The sequence below is a fragment of the Cinclus cinclus genome, chromosome 9 (assembly GCF_963662255.1).
Source record: "Cinclus cinclus chromosome 9, bCinCin1.1, whole genome shotgun sequence".
Lineage (NCBI taxonomy): Eukaryota > Metazoa > Chordata > Aves > Passeriformes > Cinclidae > Cinclus > Cinclus cinclus.
Genome location: NC_085054.1, coordinates 18532253 through 18552101, shown reverse-complemented (window position 1 = coordinate 18552101; position 19849 = coordinate 18532253). Strand labels below are relative to the sequence as shown.

The 19849-nt window shown below is 41.2% G+C and overlaps 1 protein-coding gene across 1 annotated transcript in view; it reads left to right on the top strand.

Moving 5' to 3' along the window:
* The window catches only part of SEMA5B (semaphorin 5B), a 127813-nt gene that overhangs the window by 47973 nt on the left and 59991 nt on the right, over positions 1-19849 (top strand). Inside the window, exons 4-7 of the mRNA XM_062498291.1 lie at positions 5097-5159; positions 14255-14353; positions 15106-15319; positions 17910-18195. Of these exons, the coding sequence (XP_062354275.1) occupies positions 5097-5159; positions 14255-14353; positions 15106-15319; positions 17910-18195 (662 nt within the window). The remainder of the gene's footprint in view (positions 1-5096; positions 5160-14254; positions 14354-15105; positions 15320-17909; positions 18196-19849) is intronic.

Sequence of the window (19849 nt, the reverse complement as noted above, 5' to 3'; positions counted from 1 at the left end):
AACACAGCACCTCCTGCCCTCCTTCCTCATGCATAACTCAGCAAAGGGAGATGTGACTGGCAGGCTCTGCTCGGGGTGCCCTCGCAGCACAAGCAGAGAACCAAAATCACCTTTCATTCTGTGGGCATGTTGAGGAGTCTCCTGTGGGCACTGCAGGGTGTTCATGGAGATGGAAACTCCTGCGTCAGCAATTCCTGCACATCCGAGCCTGGGATACAAGGTGCTGCTTTTGCTTCTGCATCTGCTGACAGTAGCAGAAATCTGAGGAGCACAGAACCTTCTAGAAAAAGCTGGCATCTCACAGAATCAGTACCTGATTTAGGGGGTGTTTGCTTGTTTGTTTTGTGGTGGTTTTGTTTGTTGAGTTTGTTTTCTTTTTTTTTCTAGTAAGCTGTACTTGAGTGATTTTTGTTCCCTTTCAAATATATACAATGTGCATTCTGGTATGGTACACTTTTCCCCTAACAGGAGAGAACAACGTGGTTGTGGGTCTGTCTGCAGGTGTCAAAGTGGTTTGCATGGGGCACTTGTTTCATGGAGATGAGGTTGGTAACAGATGGATAGGTTTGTAATAAAACACCTTGGATAGGTCTAATTAACAATGGGTTTAATTGATAAATATGCATGTAACATAGTCTCCTCCAATCTTAGCATTCCAGTTTTAAAGTAATGGTTTTGTTTTGCATGAAAACCTGCTACCTCTATTGTGCAAGTACAGTGCAGGGATTAGTGTATGCTTAATCTATAAATTTATATTGTGGTGTTGAAGTATAAATTGCTGACCTGAGTGTAAAAGCTCGTCCATCGAAGTCTAAGAAATGTTCACATTAACAGTTGAGGATGCACATAACTATTGATAACAAGACTTGCTAGTGACAGGCAGGTACTTTGGAAGCCAATGCTGGGGTGTACAGGTAATTAAATAAATGTATCTAGAAAGCTTCTCTCAGCAGTGTGTGCTGAATAACTGATGTGACAGCACATGATGAGCTAGAATTCTAGAGCACTGTTGATCTGCAGTCAGAACTGGTAGCAAACTGTGATGCTTATAATTTACTGGGAGAGACATTAACTCTTTCTGTGTCTGGATGTGACCTCTTAATATTCAGATATGCACTGAACAGGCTTAGCTATCGTGGCCCCTTCTGGTAATTTCTAGTTGGGCAATGTCGCACCGGGTACATGTGATTGTATACATGAATGCTTCTCTGTGATTGTCTCCATTGACTTCTAAAAATGCAAAAATAATGCACAAACATGCAAGTTTGTGGGGTTTTTTTGGTTTTTTTTTAATAATTGAGAAAATCTGCCTGCATAGAACTCAAGAAACGGAGATGTGAAGGACCAGCTGTCTTTGCAAATAGGCTGAAGGAAAGAACATTTATTTGCATTTTCAATTCAGGGACAAAGTTGCTTTTCCTCTGGTGTCTGCACAGGTGGCGGCATTCCTGCCTGTGGTTTGCATGGCTCATCTTGCACAGCAGCTGCAGCCCTGAGCTGTTCCTTTCACATGGCATATGAATCTGGGTACCCCCATAAGTGGGCCATGTGGTTATAGGGAAGGTCCTCAAAGTCACTGGAAACACTGTTAGAAACTGCATTTCTTCTGGAAATGCATGAGGGAAGAAGTATTTGAGAATTTGTAAGGAGGTAGCATGAGAAGCTGTAGTCCTCTCTATAAGGATGTAATGGGAGGAATTGCTGACACCCTGACAGCCTAAAAAGCTGTTTGCTTAAGCACATGGCTAGTACATACTGTCCTGTATTTGGATATAGCCCTGCTCCCAGGTTTGTCACGTCGTCATCCAGACTGTCTTCCACAACCCATGCCATGAAAATTGTTTTATTACATATGGATCCAGAGATGTGTACTGCTTTTGACTGACACATGTAGCAGGAGGCATAAAATCATCCCAGATGTTTTTTCTGGGGCTGGGAAACTGAAATGTCTCAGACAACTGAGAAAATTAATCATAAATTCAGGATGATATCCCAACAGAGTGACCGAAAACATCTGGTGGATACAGTTTGTACCTCATCCAAGTGTGCAGAGACAGTTAAAGCAGTTTAAAAAAAATTGGTTTATTGAGGGAGATAAGGAGAGGGAGGGGAGGCACCTAAACCATTGTTCATGAACCTGGATTTTGAGAAGCATTATGATCAGGTAAGGATCTGTGAGGTCTCTGCCTCCCTGATAAATATATGGGTAGACACAGATGCACCCCAGAGAAATCTTTCTGAAATTTGCTCTGTCGAATGTCCAGTAGTTTGATCCTGGGGCAAAATGGATCTAAGGCAAAGAAAGAACATCTTTAGAGGAGGGGCTTGGGTTGGATACATCAGTGAGAAGACACAGATCACCAGCATCCCACAGGGAGTTTGCTTAGAGTAGCCCAAGGCAACAGAGGAAACAAGGGCGGGACATTTTGACCTGAAAAGACAGCTGATCAGTCAAGTAAAGAAACCAAACAATGCTGGAGAGCTCATGTGAAAGCCCCAGGCTCAGAGGTCTGAGCCTAGCCAGGTCTGAGCCACAGGCCATGGCCACAGATGTGTGCAGGCTCCTGGGAGTCCTGCACAAGGTCTGGTCTAGTCTGTAGGTCAGTGGACCTTGCACTACAAATATTTAAGTGCCCATTAGATTCTTGGCTTTGCAATTATACTTTTATTATTGTCAAGATGTTCTGCTTTGCAGGGTCGTGAATATTTTCTTTGAGTTATCAGAGGTCACTGGAGTTACTCAGCCCTCAAGCTAGCTCCCCCTTGTCCTGCCAAAGGCATGTGTGGGACTTGTAAAACATGCTCTGGATTGCCATATTGCTTAATTATCCTCTTAGCTCTAATGAAGTGCACCCTGACTAATGGTGTAGTCACAAACAACATGTTGCTGTAATTTGGGCCATCACCAAGATCTTCTTTACCACTACTCATCAAGGTAGTGCTTCAGAAGGCTGAAGGGCTTTGTGCCTAATAAGAGAAAACATTTAGGCGCATTAGAACATAGCTGGAGGAGAGCAGTGCTCTGACTAGAGCTATGTTTGCAACATGCCTCCAAGTTCTGTGGTGCAGGTGTCTGGCAGGAAGAGCTGGGTGACCCATGGAAGGCCAAATTCTTCTGTGTTGCTCTGCTGCAATCCCAGATGACCCAGAGTATTTGCAGAGAAGCAGCATTGATTGCTGAATCAACCAACAATTTTTGTTTTCATTTTCTCCTGTCAAGCAATATTACAGTGAACTGGGCTATATAATGGAAAGTTCTCTGTCTCTGGTTTTAAAATGGGAAGAAGGGCCTCACAATAAGTGATCTCTTTTCTGAATATCTTTTTTTTTTTACTTTTTAAATTAAAATTGTCAAAACTTGACTGAAGGTATGAAGACACTGTGTTATAAGGTGCATGGGCTAGAGCTGGGATTACAGATCAAAATCCTACTGTGCAGTTGCTTTGCTGATGTCAATGGCTCCTGGTAGTCAGCTGGAAAAACTAGTTGCTCTCCTGTGATGGCTTACAATGTGAGCTCTGTCATCCAGTGACATTCCCTCTCAGGATATGACTGAGTGATCCCTTTCAGCAAGGACTTATCCCAGCTCTCACAAAAACACTTCTGAGGCACAAGCTTCTGGTTTCCACCCTGTATTGGACTGCAGTATATGGGAGATATTTCCCAAGTGGCTTCCAGGGAAAGAGCTGTGCTCTTCTCTCACCAGATCTTTGCCTGTGCTTATGAAGTCATTATTTCAAGTCAAACTGAATGGAATGTTCAGCTAATGGAGAGATGCTTTTTTTTCCCCCTTCTGAACAAGAGAGAAATATCCTTTCCCTAAATGTTGTATATAAATGCATTTCCTGGCTGGTTGCATTTTTTGCAGTTCTGAATGAATGTCTTCATGGACCTGAGCTGGGAGTGGGAAAATTCATCCTCTCTTTTTAGTGGTTTCCCAACTTTCTCCTGCAAAAAAACTGGATTTATCATGTATCAAGAGGACAATTTCTATGGCAGCCTAGGGTTTAAAAGCATATTGGCTGCAGTGAGGAGTTCAAGAAGAGTTCAGATCCACACCAAACTTTGAAGCTATTTCCTTTGTTGGTAATGGACTGAGGAAAATAAAAATAAAGAAAACCTGGCTCTGTTAAGGGAGCTTTGGATCTTTATCTCAACTTTGTGAGCCTGGTCTTTCTCTATGAAACAGAGCTGTTTTTCTGGTACTCAGAATGATGTATTATGTATAGTATGGATATTTATATGTATTTTCACCTCCAGCTAACAATACCTGCTTGAATTTGTTAGGACTATTTTTAAAAAGTGCTGAAGGGAGGAAAATTGGGGAGGGCACAGAATAGTTGGATATGTTGCTAAATATTTTAAATCTAAAAGTTCTCTCTAATGCAGCTTTTCTGGCCTTGACTTTTCTTCTGAAGGATGAGGCCTCTTCATTCTGAAGCATTCAGAGGTGCTGGGGACCCCACACGCTCTCATCCTCCAGTCAATAGTGCCCTCAGCCCTAATGTGTTTTGCTCTACCTCAGGACCTGACCCCAGTTGTCTGGCATCACAACTCACCGTCAACCTTTCTTCCGTCTTCCCATCTCTCTGGGTTTCATCTGCCAGCTCCCAGTTTTGATTCAGCTTGATTCACTGCAGGGTTACTTAGAGGGTGATAATCATGGGGGTGAATTTAAGAAGACCAACAGTTTTGTGCAGAACTGCTGGACTTTGCTGTAGGGAATTTTTCTTTTTTGGCAATGAAAGCTGGGGGTTTATACAGCACTATCTTCTTAAAAAAGAACATGATGACTTGGTGTGTGGGGCTTATGTCTTGGACCTTCCAGCTGAATGATGATCAAAAGTTGTATTTACATGTAAATTAAAGTCTGTCCTCTGTGAACATTCCAGTTGCCACCGCCTCTGAACTTCTCATCTATTTATCATTTTTGTGCCCTGTGAGCACAGTGGGAGTTAGATACATGTTTACTGTCACAATGCTGCTTTTAAATTGGGCTGTGTAAATTGGCTGGAGATGCTTGCTTTTGTTTTGGGAGTCTCCAGACATGGTGGTTGGTGGCATTCTTGTGTGACTTGTGCATTTTGGTTTTTCAGGCAACAGCATGGGGTTCAGATGAGGACACCAGGAGGTCCTGTCAAAGTAAAGGGAAAACAGAGGTAAGTTTTGCTTTGTTACAATGATGTTATGGGTAAATATATTTCCAACATGTGAAATCCACACAGAGAATGTCTGACACCAGTTTGAGTTTGCAAATTTGCAGCAGTTTAGTTGTACTGCCACATGGGTATAAGCATCACTAAGCAAGCCACTTCAAAGGCCCCCTGTCCAAGTTATTACACTTGCTCTGTATGAAATTGAGAGGTGATTTCATTTCTGGAGAGGACACAATTTGTGACACATCAGGGAGCAGAGTGGTGGCAAGCCAGGGGTAGCATCCTGCAGAGGAGTGTGAGGCCAGGCAGGTTGGCTTAGCCCAGGTCCTCAGCAATGAGCCACTGGCATTCAGCCACACGGGATTCAATGTTTGCTTGCAGCTGGAGTTCATAGTTGTATAATTCCCTGGAAAGTGAGAATTGAATCTGCACACACACTGCAATCTGTTCAGGTTGAATATCACAGAGCTGCTTCGGAGGCAGGTGCACTCTGTTAAACTGCACTTTGAAGTAGGAATTGCTTCAACTTGCCCATGCTATCACAGAAGTTCAGAGTTTGCAGGGACTTTCTGATCCAGCCATGGGGCCTTTCCACCCTTCTGAGAAGCTAAAATTAAGGCATCTATCTAAAAGCAGGGAATTTTTTGATTTTTCAAAGTGATATTCAAAAATCTTTAATCCTCAACTGAGAGGGTGTCCATTGTCTTTAATATAACACTGCAAAGAGCTGTCAGTCCAAACCAGAAGAGCTGGACAAAATATAAGAAAAAATAAGCACAGTTTTTGCTTGGACACAGACAATCAAACAGAGAATGATTGTGTGGCTGGCCCAAAATGCTGGAATCTGCCACATTCCAGTTTGCTTTAAACACAGAATTATCTGACCTTCCATTGACAACATTATTTTTATACAATAAAGTTCATGTGATTACTATATTGTATATACAAAAAATAAAAGTAGCTTGAGTTTGGCCAGATAGGCAACAATTTGCTTCATGTATCTGTGGAGAACAGGAGTATGGGTTTCCAAGAACACCTGTTGGAGTTTCATGTAGAAACTACATTATGCAGGAAATCAGCATGGAGGCAAAATGGGTTGGGATGGGCAAACACCAAACACAGCCAGCAATGAGAAGTAGAACAAAATTGAAAAACTCCAAAGTTCAAGACATGAGGAATTTTTGAATTTGTGATATTTGCACTTTAGATGTGCAAAGAAAGGTTTTCCTCTTTTCTTCCACTGTAAAGTCTGTGAGGTTTAAGTTGTATCCTGTTGTTCATGAAGAATTTGTATTTATAACCGAGAAATATTTTGTGAACCCCTGGATAAAACCATACATGTGGCTGAACAAATTCTAGGGTAATTTCAATCTATCTTTGTTACTGTTACGCCAAAAGTAAGCAATGGTCTGAGTATCTTCACTGCTGCCTTCTCACACTGCAAAGGGTTTGCAAAAAAATTTCATGAGCAAAGCTGAGTTTATGCTTATTATGAAACAGAGTTTGAAATAGTTTAGTAGGTGCAGTGACCATGAGTGAAGTTTGGAGGAACAGTAGTTAAGAAGAATGTTAGGCACTTTTTGACATACAATTAATGGCAAACAGAGGTGTTGACCAAGACTCTGACAAGAAGACAGGAAACTACAAAGGCAGAAGGATTCTGCAGTAGCTAAGCAAACACTGATCTCCCAGGTCTGTATCTACTCTACCTGTGTGTCCACAGCTGAGTCTCCCTATACATTCACTGTTAGTTTCACTGCAGAGAACTGACTCAACACCAGCTCAAAAACACTGAGCTCAGTCTAGGCAGCTGATGAAGTGCTCTACTCCAGCTAAGTCCAGATCTGACCCAGGCTCTCTGCCCTTGGCTGGGTAAATGCAGCAGGTGAGGGCAGCATGATTGTGAACACTTCTGATTCTGCTGTGCAATGGTGGTACAAGGTGCAGAGCTCTGTCTGCCTCAGCTCTGTTTTGTCAAAACTTGACTAATGGCAGGTTTCTACCCAGCACAGATGCTTTGATGACAAATATGTTAGGGATTGTCAGGTACTTAGATATGTTGGTGATAGAGGTTAGAAATAAGGAGAACCTTTGGATCTTACATTAATTCACAGTGTAGTTTGCCAAAGTTATATGACTGGTACATTTTCCTTGCCCATTTAATAAAGTATGTATTTTAGGTGAAGCTTTCAAAACTGGTTCGTGTATTAAAATGCCTTTTTTATTGTGCCTGTTGAGTATCTAAATAAGGTTCTTCCTGCTGCTTAGAAACTCTCTTCCTAAAATGCACAGAGCTGTACCCTAACAAAAGCAAGAAGTACAAGAATAAAAGCCACAAAATGCATATCACAGAAGTGTAATTGTTATGATCTAATAGTTACTTCCCATTTGAGTACCAATTGTCTAGAGAAGAGGCAGATGAAAAATCTGGGTCTCAGATATGACATTAGAAGGTACTATTTTTTCTAGCACCTCTGGCCATGAATTTCACTTGCTTATTCCTAAACTGAGCTCAGTACCTGTGTTTGTCTGCTGTACCTTTTTGAAAAAAAATGGAAAGTTTTGCACTGAAGGCTTGAAGCAAATGAGCTCCCTGTGCTTTTCCGGATTGTTCTAATGGCAGATCATCTTCCCTGGTAACATGTACTTTATTTTTTATTTGGATCTGGCTTGTTTTGAGTGGGTGGGTTTCATTTTGCCCTTCTCTGCTAAATTAAAGAGCCCTTTAGCTATCAATATTTATATTTTACAGAGGCACTTATATGCTCCTTTCAATGCAGTACTTCAGCTTTTTTGATAAAGTAAAAAGATGAGTTCTCCAAGCCTCTTTCTCTAAGTAATTTTTCTACTGCCCTTGAATACTTTTTGTCTGTTTTCCGCACACTCCAATTTTTCACCTGTATTCCCTTGTCAATCTCTCTAATGCCTGAGTGTGATTAAAACAGCCTTCCACCCTCCTCTGTTCATACACATGGCAGTTTTGTAAGCTCCCCTGCCACAAGACATAATGCAGAATTGCCTGGCCACTGTGACCACTAAATCCTTTTCACAGTTACTACTCTTGGGATGTAATCTCCATGCTTATAAATAAAGCTCTTTTGTTCCTCTTTAATGCATAATATCTTTTAAAAATGTATTATTTTTTTGTTAGGTCCAGCTCACCAACCATCCTGGCACATGTCATTATATATATATATATATATATATATATATATATATATATATATATATACAGTGAGGCATTGGCCCCACTGATAGTTGCAACTTTTGCCATCTTTAGGTTAAATGTTTGTTAAGAAAAATGTTGATACTGGGCTGGTACCACCCCAGCTGGGGCTCCACTAGAACAGCAAGTTTATGAGTGATTTCACTTTAAGGATATTTTTTCATCACGGTAATTTATCAGATTTTAATCACTTAATGTACAAGTTCCTGAACCTGATTTTAAAATTAACTCTCTGTAATATATCATGTAGTATTAAAACAAACACCTCAGAAAAGTCTCTGTCATTGATGTTATTTTTATCAACTAAAACTCGTGGTTTCCTCAAAGAAGTGTACGTGCTTTGCTTGCCGTGTCTCTGGAAAGCCATGCTGGCTTCCACAAGTAATCATTCTTATTTTTGCAGCATTTCTAAAGTGTAGCATGATCAATATATTTAAACTGTCCCCTGCAAAACATCCACATTACTGAGACAGTGCAGAGCACAAAGTCAGTGTTATGTTGCCTCTCTTTGTGTCTTCCAAATGAAATCGTCCAGAGGTTGTAGTTAAAATGAATGATGGATAGAGCAGAAGGGGGAAAGGTATATTTAATTTCATTAGGAGTTGCTCAGTTCCTAGTTTGTAATTGGTTTGTCTCTTCATAACAGTCACCATCCACCACATCTAAGGAATTTTGCCTGACATGGAAAACTGTGGCTTTTTAAACATTAGAACTTAGGTATTTCTTTTGTCTAAGCACCAAATTATTTGTTAATGTTCCAAAAGCAGCACACCATCATTTTAAACCGTGTAAAGAAACCATTTGTGAAAATGATAGTGAAAAATGTCTGCTCTTACATTCTGCCCTAAGAGCTTTGTGTAGCCAGGGGGAAGAGGATGCACTAATAACACTTCTAGAGCAAGAAAGAAGTGAGAGTAGTATCTGAGAGGCATCCAGCTGGGTTGTCCCACTGCATTGCCAGTATAGCTGTTTCTTTTTTCTTTCTTTCTTTTTTTTTCTTTTTCATATGGTGTCCTGTTGCTGTGGATGCACAAGGTTGCAGGGAAATCCTAGCCTAAGACTTCAGCCCGGGGCAATGGTATTGGTGCATAGAAATTGCTGACCTAAAGGAGTTATGAGCTATTTCAGGCCTTCCAGTGGCTATGTGCCACACAGAGGATGCTTATCTGTTTATCTGGTGGAACTGGGAAACTCCACACCACTTAGGAATAGTAAGAATCCAGGTAGAGGGGGCATCATAGAAATTCCTGGGGAAACAGAAATAACAGGGAGGCCATCAGCTATTTTTATCCCCTTGGTAACTGTTCCTACCTTCCTGAACCTACATTCCTATTATTTCTGCTAAGCTATCAATGCAGAATCAACCCCCAGATAAATTCAATTTGAAGTCTGTTAAAGAACATTTGGCTGGAAAAATCCTTAGCAATTCTCTTTGCTATCTGTTCCACTCAGAGGAGAAGGGTAGTTTGGTTGGGGGCTTGGTTTAAACTGAGTAACAGAATTGCTTGTCCATAGAAGTAAATACAGATATTTAAGACTGTATCAATAGCAGTGCTCAAGAATGAAATTGGTTCTTGATAAATTTTTAATAAATTGGGATAAACTGCAGCAGATAAATTAAATGTTTGCTGCACTCTAAAGGGTCACAGAAGGGGTAACTTGGCATTCTGCTGTCTGATTCTCTGACCTCCAGGTCGTGCTTCAGGAATCTGTGTTTCTCTATTTAGCATGGCAGACTGTCTGCAACATCTATTTTTCTCATACAGTGTAAAACTGTAAAATATATCAGTATGTGATGAAATAGTGTAAACCAGTAATTAAAAAGGAGATCTCTGACAACAGGGCTTGAGTAGTTTATTTAATATAAAGTAGCAAGCCATTAAAGTAGTGCCTGTATACAGCTATGCTTCCAAAGAAAAATGGGTCTGTACAATGAGATTAAGGGTTTATAACATATTAGAACTGTGGTGTTAAGAGATGACAGAATAAACAACAAAGAAGCATCTACAGCTGTCTTATTTTCAGCAGCCTGAAACTTTTTAAATTTTACCTCAGATGGAAGCTGCAGGAGGTCAGCCCCTCCCTTTGCCGATCTGTCCACAAGAATGAAGGCAGTAACAGGGCACCACTCTTGCTTCTCATGTTTGAATTGTGCTCTCAAAGCAACCTGGTGTCTCTAGACACAGCCTGGTGAGCTAGAAAGAGACCTGGTCCTGTCCACAGTCATGGACATAGAACATTCACAGACAGTTCATGAACAGTAATTCTGAATGTTACAAAAAATAAATAAATGAGAATAGGCTTAAACTGAGGAGGTGGCAGGAAGGGGCTTCAGTGCAGTTTGTTCTGACTGTGAGATCCTGTGGCCTATAGTGTTGGACATTAGAAGTCATGTCCTCTTCCTTACTAGGAAAACAAGGGTCATTAGACTGGAGAAAAGTGATACCTTCTAAATGTATGGCCCTGTCTCAATAAAGGGATGAGTACCAGGTAATTTTTGGGAAGGAGCAAGAACCTCCAAGTATGTAACATGCAATTCATAGGAAAATCTGAAATATGCTCAATTATTTAGTGGTGAGCCACAGGTTTTTATCAGCTCTGCCATATGTTTAATAATAATCCTCGCTAATATAACTGAGTTATTCTTATTAACCATATAAATATGCAGTCTTCCCCCTTTATTTAAAACCTTAATCTCTTGATCCCAGTAATATCTTCTGGGGATGAGATTTGCAGACTGATCATACACAGATTTTACTGTCTCCTCCAGAATGTGAGAGCAGGATCCAAATATTGTCTTGTCTGGACAGAGGTGGGTTCAAACTTGCCAAATTTTCTGCTTATATTACAGCCCATCTGATTTTTGCTTCCTGTGTGCCTAGAGTTTTCCAGACACATGGAAGAAACTGCATTAAATAGCTCCTATTTTCTGTAGGGGTTTGTGATATCATTTTACTGACCAGTTGCCTCAGCTATGATTTGTTGCAGAGAGCACTGTATTGAATGACTTTTCAGAGTAAAACCAGGCTGGTTTAAAGAACATAGAGAGAAGGCTGTTCCTTGCTATTTATTTATATATTTATATTTATTTTGAGAATAGGGTACTAAGAGGATCTAATTAAATCTCCCTGTCTTGAGAAAAATCCTGCAAGCTGGAGCATTTAAGTGTTTTTGTTTCTTTGCTTTTGTTGGAGGCTTCATAGCACTGTACTCTGCTTTGGGCCAGGCAGGTTGGAGAGATGTGCTCTGGTAGCTGGACCTTTGTGTGTGGCATCTAACCCAATGTGTCACCACAGTGAGTTTAGCACCTGCATTGTTTCGATTCCCCCAGCTGAGAGAGCAGCACAGACAATGTGAGTCTGTTTCAGAACATTACTTTAAATGTCTAAATTGCTTTGAGACCAGTGCATTAAATGACCATATTATCATTGCTCTTCCTCCAGGAGCATGGAGTGGTGCTACCATCATCAATAAGGCACATCTAGGGAAAATGCTTGCTCAGTTAACTCATGGGAACAACTACAGGTGGACATGGCCCACATCTAGCAGCATTATTTTTAGGCAGTAAAAATGGAGTAAAAGTGTGCCACAGCTTCATCACTGCCAGTAGACTGCAGCACATGACCTTCCACAGAAATTCGTTTTGTGTGCTATCTTATCAGCTGGGAAGATTTTTATAGAAATTGAAGTTTTTTAATCTGTAATACAGCTCTGCACAAAGAAAATTAATCCTCCAAATTAGGATTTTAGATTTTTGCTGGACAAGGCTTTAGTAAGGAATATATTTTAGTAGCTAGGTAGAAAAGGGTCCAGCAATGTAACTTAGCTGTTTTAGGTCAGAAGCTGTGCTCAGACTTTGCACAAAGCAGAGAATGGTGGCAGTGAGGGCGAGCATGTGGGTACTCTTTTATTGTGTGAAATCTGAGTACAGAACTGCATTCTAGGTTAGATGGCAAATCAATCATATTCTGAAAACAACGCTCTGTTGGGAGATGACCTAATACTTTTTTTTTAAAGCATTCGTTCAAGAATTTTTAGTACTTTGCAGTCAGATATATAGTGGTACTAGAATTATGTGGGATTGAATAACTGTACTCTACAGAAAGAGGAATTACTTAGCCCAGTCATGAAATGCAGACATGTCTAGGGCAGGAAGGAACTGACAGGGCTCCCAGCGCCATGCAGCAATGACAGGAGAGGGCAGAGAGGCTGGCAAGCCCTTTGTCTTTTTAAAGGAAGCAAAGGGACCACTATTCTCAGCACACAGCAAGTGGTACAGTGTTTCTCAAGGTCCTGTTTGATAGACTGATGCACAGTCACCATGACTGATCTGCTTCCGAAATAAAAAGAGTTGACCCAGCTATGAATCAAAGCTCTCATTTTTGGGTGCCAGGCATTGGGTATCTGATTCCTGCTGCCCCTCAAGAATGGCAGCATGTGCTCTGTGGCTCTCAGTAGCGTCTTTCCAAGCTGGGCAGGTGCTCCTGGGCTGGCTCTGGAGTGCAGTCTGTGCCATTCAAAAGTGAGGATCACATATGATGTCCATGCAGTTGCCATCTGTGGCTAACACTGGCAGGTTTCTACATTGAATCCTTTCCATAAAGCAAATGAAATAAGATAGTGTAATCCAGCTAAGTACGCCCCTTCCTTTCCAGATGATAGGAGGTGTTTTTACGCTGCTGAGTCTTGCAAATGAAGTCTTCAGGGAAATGATCAACAGCATGGAGCACTGTGAGACAGGAGCTTGCTGAATGATTGCTGCTTACAGGAGGGAGAAGTGGTGTCTGCAGCTGTAGGCTCAACTTAGTGGCAAATGGTGATCTATTGGAGGGAAGAAAGCAAAGCAGCCCGAGTAACCCAGCTGAGGTTGCTATTTTTTAGCAAGTTTCCTTTTCTGTTTATGGTATAACATAATCAACTTTTCTTTCCGTGGAGCCAAGTGGGTGCCAGTCATTGCTCATGTCCTGTCCTCTGAGGTGTCCCAGGGCCCAGGGCAGGCAGGCTGGTGCACATGGCTCATTGGGGCTCTTTGGGTGATCCTTGGAGCAGGTGGTTCTGCAGCCTCTTGCATTGCCTCTGGGAATTGCACACTAGTCTCTCACCCCCCTTTTCCTATGTGTATGGTTAGAAAGGTCCTGCTTTCTGTGGCCTCCTCCACCCCTACTGCTTAACTCTAGGAGATGCTCAGTTAGCCTGATCTGCACTCCACAACACAGCGTGGGACATCAGGACCCCCACACCACTGGGGATTGGCATGTGGAGGGAGTTGCCTGTTGGTTCCAGCAAGTGGTTAAGCAGCTGAGACTGGGAACTTGCTGTTTCTCACTGGCCTGGACTGAAAGAGAAACTCCTTCTACCATGGGAAATCCTGAGCACACAATCCTCTAGGAGCAGGAAGTAACAGCTGTTGAAGCACACGATTCTCTGACAAGCCTGGTCTACTAAAGAGAAGTTCCCACTGTTTTCCTGCTGGCAGTGGTTTGAACTATAGTGCAGACAGACCTGCTGTCCTTCACTGGAGTTGGTGTCTGGGTAATGTTTTCAAAGCTGCAGCATTACTGGGAAAATAGGTCAGAAGTATCGCCATGGAAAGAGGGAGAATTTCACCTCCAATCTAAGCAGAGCACAGAAAGAGACACTTGTAGTTATGACAAAATTGACCTGATGGATAACATCCTACCCCAGATCTGTGCAGGGTTACGGTTACAGAAATAACTTAGACTCCTGGCTCCTTACAGCTGTGCACTGCTCGAGGCAACAAACCTCAGCCCAAGTTAGAGCTGAGGAAGGTGCAGTCTTGCTGCAATACAAATGTTTTTTTAATGTACTAAAATTTTCAAAAATCCTTTGTCTCTGTCTTGTGTCCCTATAGGAAGAGTGCCAGAACTATGTCCGAGTGCTGATTGTTTATGGCAAGAAGGTTTTTACCTGTGGTACCAATGCCTTTTCACCAGTTTGTTCCAGTCGACAGGTCTGTTTTGCCTTTTTTAACAGTGATGGAGAGGGTTGAATACATGCTCTGGGGTAGGACAGTCATTTGGCAGGCTATCATGGCTGCACAAAATATGTTCTAAATGTAGCTTACTGAAATTGTGTTGGTTTTCTTCCTTGGGCTGCTTTGGGGCAGTGAGTGTGTCGCAGTTGGGGAGCAAACAGTTCATGTTATGAGCAAGTTTGGTCTGGACAAAGTGCTGCTTGTGTAAACCTTGGATATGGCTCTGAAAATGGGAAATATAGACAAGCTTAGCTGTGAGTAGCTCCTGAGCTGAACATTTTAAAGTTTCTTTAAAATAAATGGCAAAACTCCCTTTGGATTCAAGGGAGGCAGGAGCAGGTCCAGAGAAATGTTTATTTGTATTTTTTTTAAGGCCACTATGTATTCGGGAGGTGTCTACAGAAGATTAAAAACCTGCGCTTGCACCAGGAGCACCTGATTACACCAAGGGTTTGGGCTTTATTGGCTGGGGAATCACTTTTTGTACAAAGCAGTAGGATCAGTGAGGCTCAGACACAACTTCTTACGTTGGTAAATGTTGGCTGTAAAGATAAATTTTCAGTCATCACTAAGATTGCATTCTCATAGCTACTTGATTTTTAAAAATCAAGGATTCGCTCACTCATAGGTACTCATGGGTAAACCAAATTATTTTTCTTTTTCTTTCTTAATACCATTAAGAAAGTCAGATGCTCTTTAAATTTTATTCTCTCTCCTTTTAAATACAGGTAGGAAATCTCAGCAAAATCATTGACAGAATTAATGGAGTGGCTCGGTGCCCATACGACCCTCGGCATAACTCGACAGCTGTGATTACATCACGAGGGGAACTCTATGCTGCAACTGTGATTGATTTTTCTGGACGGGATCCTGCTATTTACCGCAGCCTTGGAAATGTTCCCCCACTTAGGACAGCACAATACAACTCCAAATGGCTCAATGGTAAAGTCATGTGGGTCACATCTGAGCAAGAGATGTATTAAAGTCAGCTTGACAGGCTTGTAAATCTTTCTCTCTCTTTTCATACTGAGATCCAGAGTTATGATGGGGAAGGGCTTCCGGAGAAATAATCAATGCAGCTTAGAAGACATTTAAAAAGAGCCTGGAATTATTTCAGAAAAGTTGATTTAGAATATAGAAAGTGGGTCTTACAGGCTACTTAACATATATATGGATCTCTGTCTTGTGAGATGCCCAAATACATCATTTTAACAAGAAAACCACTCAAAGATTTGAAGATCAAAATCAACCTAAAACATCATATTGTTGACCCAGTTCTGCAGAGTGATAGGAACTCTTTACTTACACTGACTCAGATGAAGATGCCTGGTTTCAGTGCAAGATCACTCCAAAAATGAGAAATTTCACAGCACGTTATGTTCCATGTGAGTCCATGCTGATGTGGATTTATAGTTATTAAAAGCAGCTGTTACCCCAGTGTGATAATACCCTACATCAAGCGAGCTATAGAATTTCAACCAGTAATCCCTGCAATGAGTCCACACCTTCCAACTGGGGAAAGCACTTCTAGTCTGAGCAGACTGTAGTGATGAATGCCCCAATATTCCCCCTATCTCCTTTTACCCAGGTAAATTGACCAGATATTTGAAATTTTTCTATTAGATTTCAGGACCTTTCAATTAAAGATAAGAGCAGTGGAACTGTGCTGTGGAACTGTAACTCTTTGGAGCTTAACAAGACTGAACTAGGCTTCTGCAGGTATACTGAAATCAGTATGGAGACCTGGAGTGAAAGGATGTCATCAGGAAAGACTGCAAATTAGGACCAAGAAGCATCATAGCCCATATACATTCATTGGAAATATTCCTCTTGTCTGTGCAAAAATGCAAGATTCAGAAGGAAGCCACATTGGAACACACAGAGGAGTTTAAGGAAGATAAACAACAACTGAAGTTCTTGTATGTAACTGGAAAAACTAATGTGACTCTTGGATTTAAAATCTTGTGCAGTGTTGGTGACATCGGAGTAATTTTGTCCTGTTCTGGCCACTTTTCAATGAGAAACAGAAAACCTGAAGGTGATTCAGAGAAGAGCCATTCAGTGATTTGAAACTTGGAAAGCCTGCCTCACAGTAAGAGACTTAAGGAGCTCAATTTATTTATCTTTCTGAAAAGGAGATAAAAGGTGTTTTGTTCATGATATGGAAGTACTTACATCAAGAGAAGATTTTGGAAAGGATAAAGTTCTTTAATCTAGCAGACAAGTCATGACAAGAACCTGTGATTGGAAGCCGAAACCAGATAATGTCAAATGGGAAAAGAAGTACAGGATGCAGCTGGGTCAGTCTTTCGTCATTTGAACAAGTCACTGAGGAAAGTGATGGATGTAAAGCCAGGTGACATTGTCCACTAAGATCAGATTTCCTTCAAAAGATGTGCTTTAATTCTCCTGTTAGTTAGAGGATCTGATGGTGGAATTACAGGGCGAAATTCTCTGGTTTGTGTTAGACAGAAGGTCAGATTGGGGATCACCATGGTCCCTTTAAGGTTCATGGTTAGTTTGAAGGAGAAAGTTTGACAGGAGATTATTTGCAACACCCTCCCCTCTGTGCCATCATCTGCCTCCCAAACTTGCCTTGCAGCAGCAGTGGCTTGCCTTTCTCTGTTCCCCTTTCACTCCTGGGATGCAGCTTTAAAGAAATTCTGTACTTCCCTTTTTTCTTCTTCCTTTGAGCACTACTGAGAAATGAACATTGTAAAAACATCCTATAAAAACAACAGGTTTGGGGAAGGTTTTTTTGTTTGGTTGGTTGGTCGGTCAAATATTATTCATTGGCCAAACTTCTTTTTTCCAAAGAAACTTTTAGGATAAAAGACTACACACTTTAAAGCTTTGTCATATCCCCAATTAAAATATTTATTACTAAACCTACTAAGTTCAAGGGTCTTTTAAATTCTTGTGAAAATAATACTGAAAATTTTTGGAGAAAAAGCATTAAGGAGAGCATGTTTCATTACTGTCAGTCTTTAGCATTGTTTTATTTTATGTCCATAAGATATTATTTTGTGCCTAGAAACTGGAAATGTTTCATGATAAAAGCCAGATGTGACAGTGCTGGGAGAGTAGCTTGAATGTGTCAGTGCAGCTGTCTGGGGAATTGGGCGGATGCACACAGCATATTTAACACATCATAAGGTCCACTTCAAAAGTGAATAGGTGAAGCAGCCCAATGGGAAGGCTTTATCTTGTAAAATGAATATAGGTACAGGGAATAGTCATGCATATGCAAAGTGTTGAACTCTGCTTTCACTAAAATCAGTAGCAGCTTTGCCAGTAAAGTGGAGAAACAATGGGACCTTTCCAAGACCTGAAAAAAGGTACTAGATCTATATCCTCATATATCATTATTCCCATCTACTGTTTTTATGTCCTCTGCCGCCTCCAAACTCCCTGTGGGTCCCAGCTTTGACAGGCTGCATAAATGGAGCTGGCAGAGCAATGCATTGAGCAAGTCAGTGAGTATGGATTGATTTCTAACCTATATAAATCTCTTCAAATGTTTGTTTTTCAGAGCCTAACTTTATTGCTGCCTATGACATCGGCTTGTTCACCTACTTCTTCTTCCGTGAGAATGCAGTGGAGCATGACTGTGGGAAAACAGTGTATTCTCGTGTGGCAAGGGTTTGCAAAAATGATATTGGAGGGAGATTTTTGCTGGAGGACACATGGACAACTTTCATGAAGGCCAGACTGAACTGCTCCCGTGCTGGAGAAATCCCTTTCTATTACAATGAATTGCAAAGCACCTTCTACCTTCCTGAGCAAGATCTGATCTATGGTGTCTTCACTACTAATGTGTAAGTTGCACTGCCTTTCCTGCCCTTCCTCTATCCCCAGGAGTCTGAGACTGACAATGTATTGATTTCTTAGTCTGAGCAATCATTTTTGAAAGATTATTTGGTTAACATGAAAGAATAGATAGGTTTGACAGACTTTAGATTTTTTGTAGGGACAGTGAAACTTGTGTAGTTTAGAGAGACGATCTAAAAATGACCCAACAGAAACACATTAATTTACAGCCAGGCTAATCGCCTGGACAATCTGACACAATTGTGTGAACACTGGAGCTGGCCCATGAGATGGACAGGTACATACATTTGGGAGAGAAGGGCTGGAAGGAGGAGTCAGATGGGATCACAACAGCCTAGACTGAAAATCTGTTGCATTTGAACAATGCTGTAATAGCAAGGTCATGAGGGGCACGTGGCATTTAGCACTTCCAAGGCTGGGGGATGCTTTACCTCTGCCAGATTGTTTGAGGTCCACAAATCAAAAGCAGCATTGGAACTCTGAGAGGAAGGTATGATTTCTGATAATTCATAATCACCTCTTCTTGGCTTGATATTGAAAAAACTTGTAATTGGAATGATTTAGTGTAGCTGTGAAAGCAGAAAGGAGAAGAGGAGTTAATTAAAAAATATATTAAAAAACTCATAATGTATATTTTTAAGTCAGGAAAGCTCAAATAACTTTTTCTCCGATGCCTAAGGCTAGGATGATAAGTTTCAAGCTATAACCAGTCTTCATGGTATTGAGTTTCAATAATACTTGTTCTCCAGGGGGGTGTTAGCCTGATGTGTAAACTAGAGAATGAAAATCTGAGTAGTTACTCCATATGGCAAATGCTCAGAGTGCCTTCCTCATGCTGGAGAGCCATTTGGGGGTTTTTGTGTGTAGGGCTGTACTGTCCAGTATGAATAAGGGCCTGTTCCCAGGGAGCCCACAGAAAACCAAAGCAGTGCCCCACTGAAGTACAAGCCCTCTTGTTTTAATGCGTCATCTACTGGTGTGACAGAGCTTGAACTTCAGCCCTTGAAGTCACAAAGCATCAGCCCCAACTTCTTGAGATAAAGCATTGTTGGGAGCTTCACTGTGAATCAACAGACCCTGAATGTTCTTCCTGCTCTGTAAATTCCAAGAAATAGGTAAATGCTTGGCCACCCTCATCCTTCTTCTGTGTTTTGTTTCTGTTCCACCATTGCCAATGTCAGTCAAAAGTGAGCCACAGAGAAACAACTAGAAAAATTAAACATGATTGAGCACTGCACCTTGTCTGTGGACTAGGGGAAGATTTGTCCTCAGATTGAAAGGCACATGAGTAATTCTTTAAAAACATTTAGATGATATTAACCAAACTTCCTGAACATTAAAAGGAAATCTGGCTACTGCTTTGGGTGCTTGAGCTGACCCTTTTTTGTTTTTGCAGTTGGAGAGGACTTCTGTGCCCATAGTGATAATATTTTATCTATCCATTTGTCCATTTATCCAGCCAAGAATGGAAGCTGGAAATGAGAAAACTATTAATAACTGTATTTTAGTTATCAAATTGGTGATTTTTTGGACAATCAAGCAGGAGACATAGACTAGCTCTGGCTGGGACAGTTCTGATCTGCTGTGTCCATCTCCCAAGTTTAACATGAGATGTGATGAGTGATACGTGTCTCTTCTGGG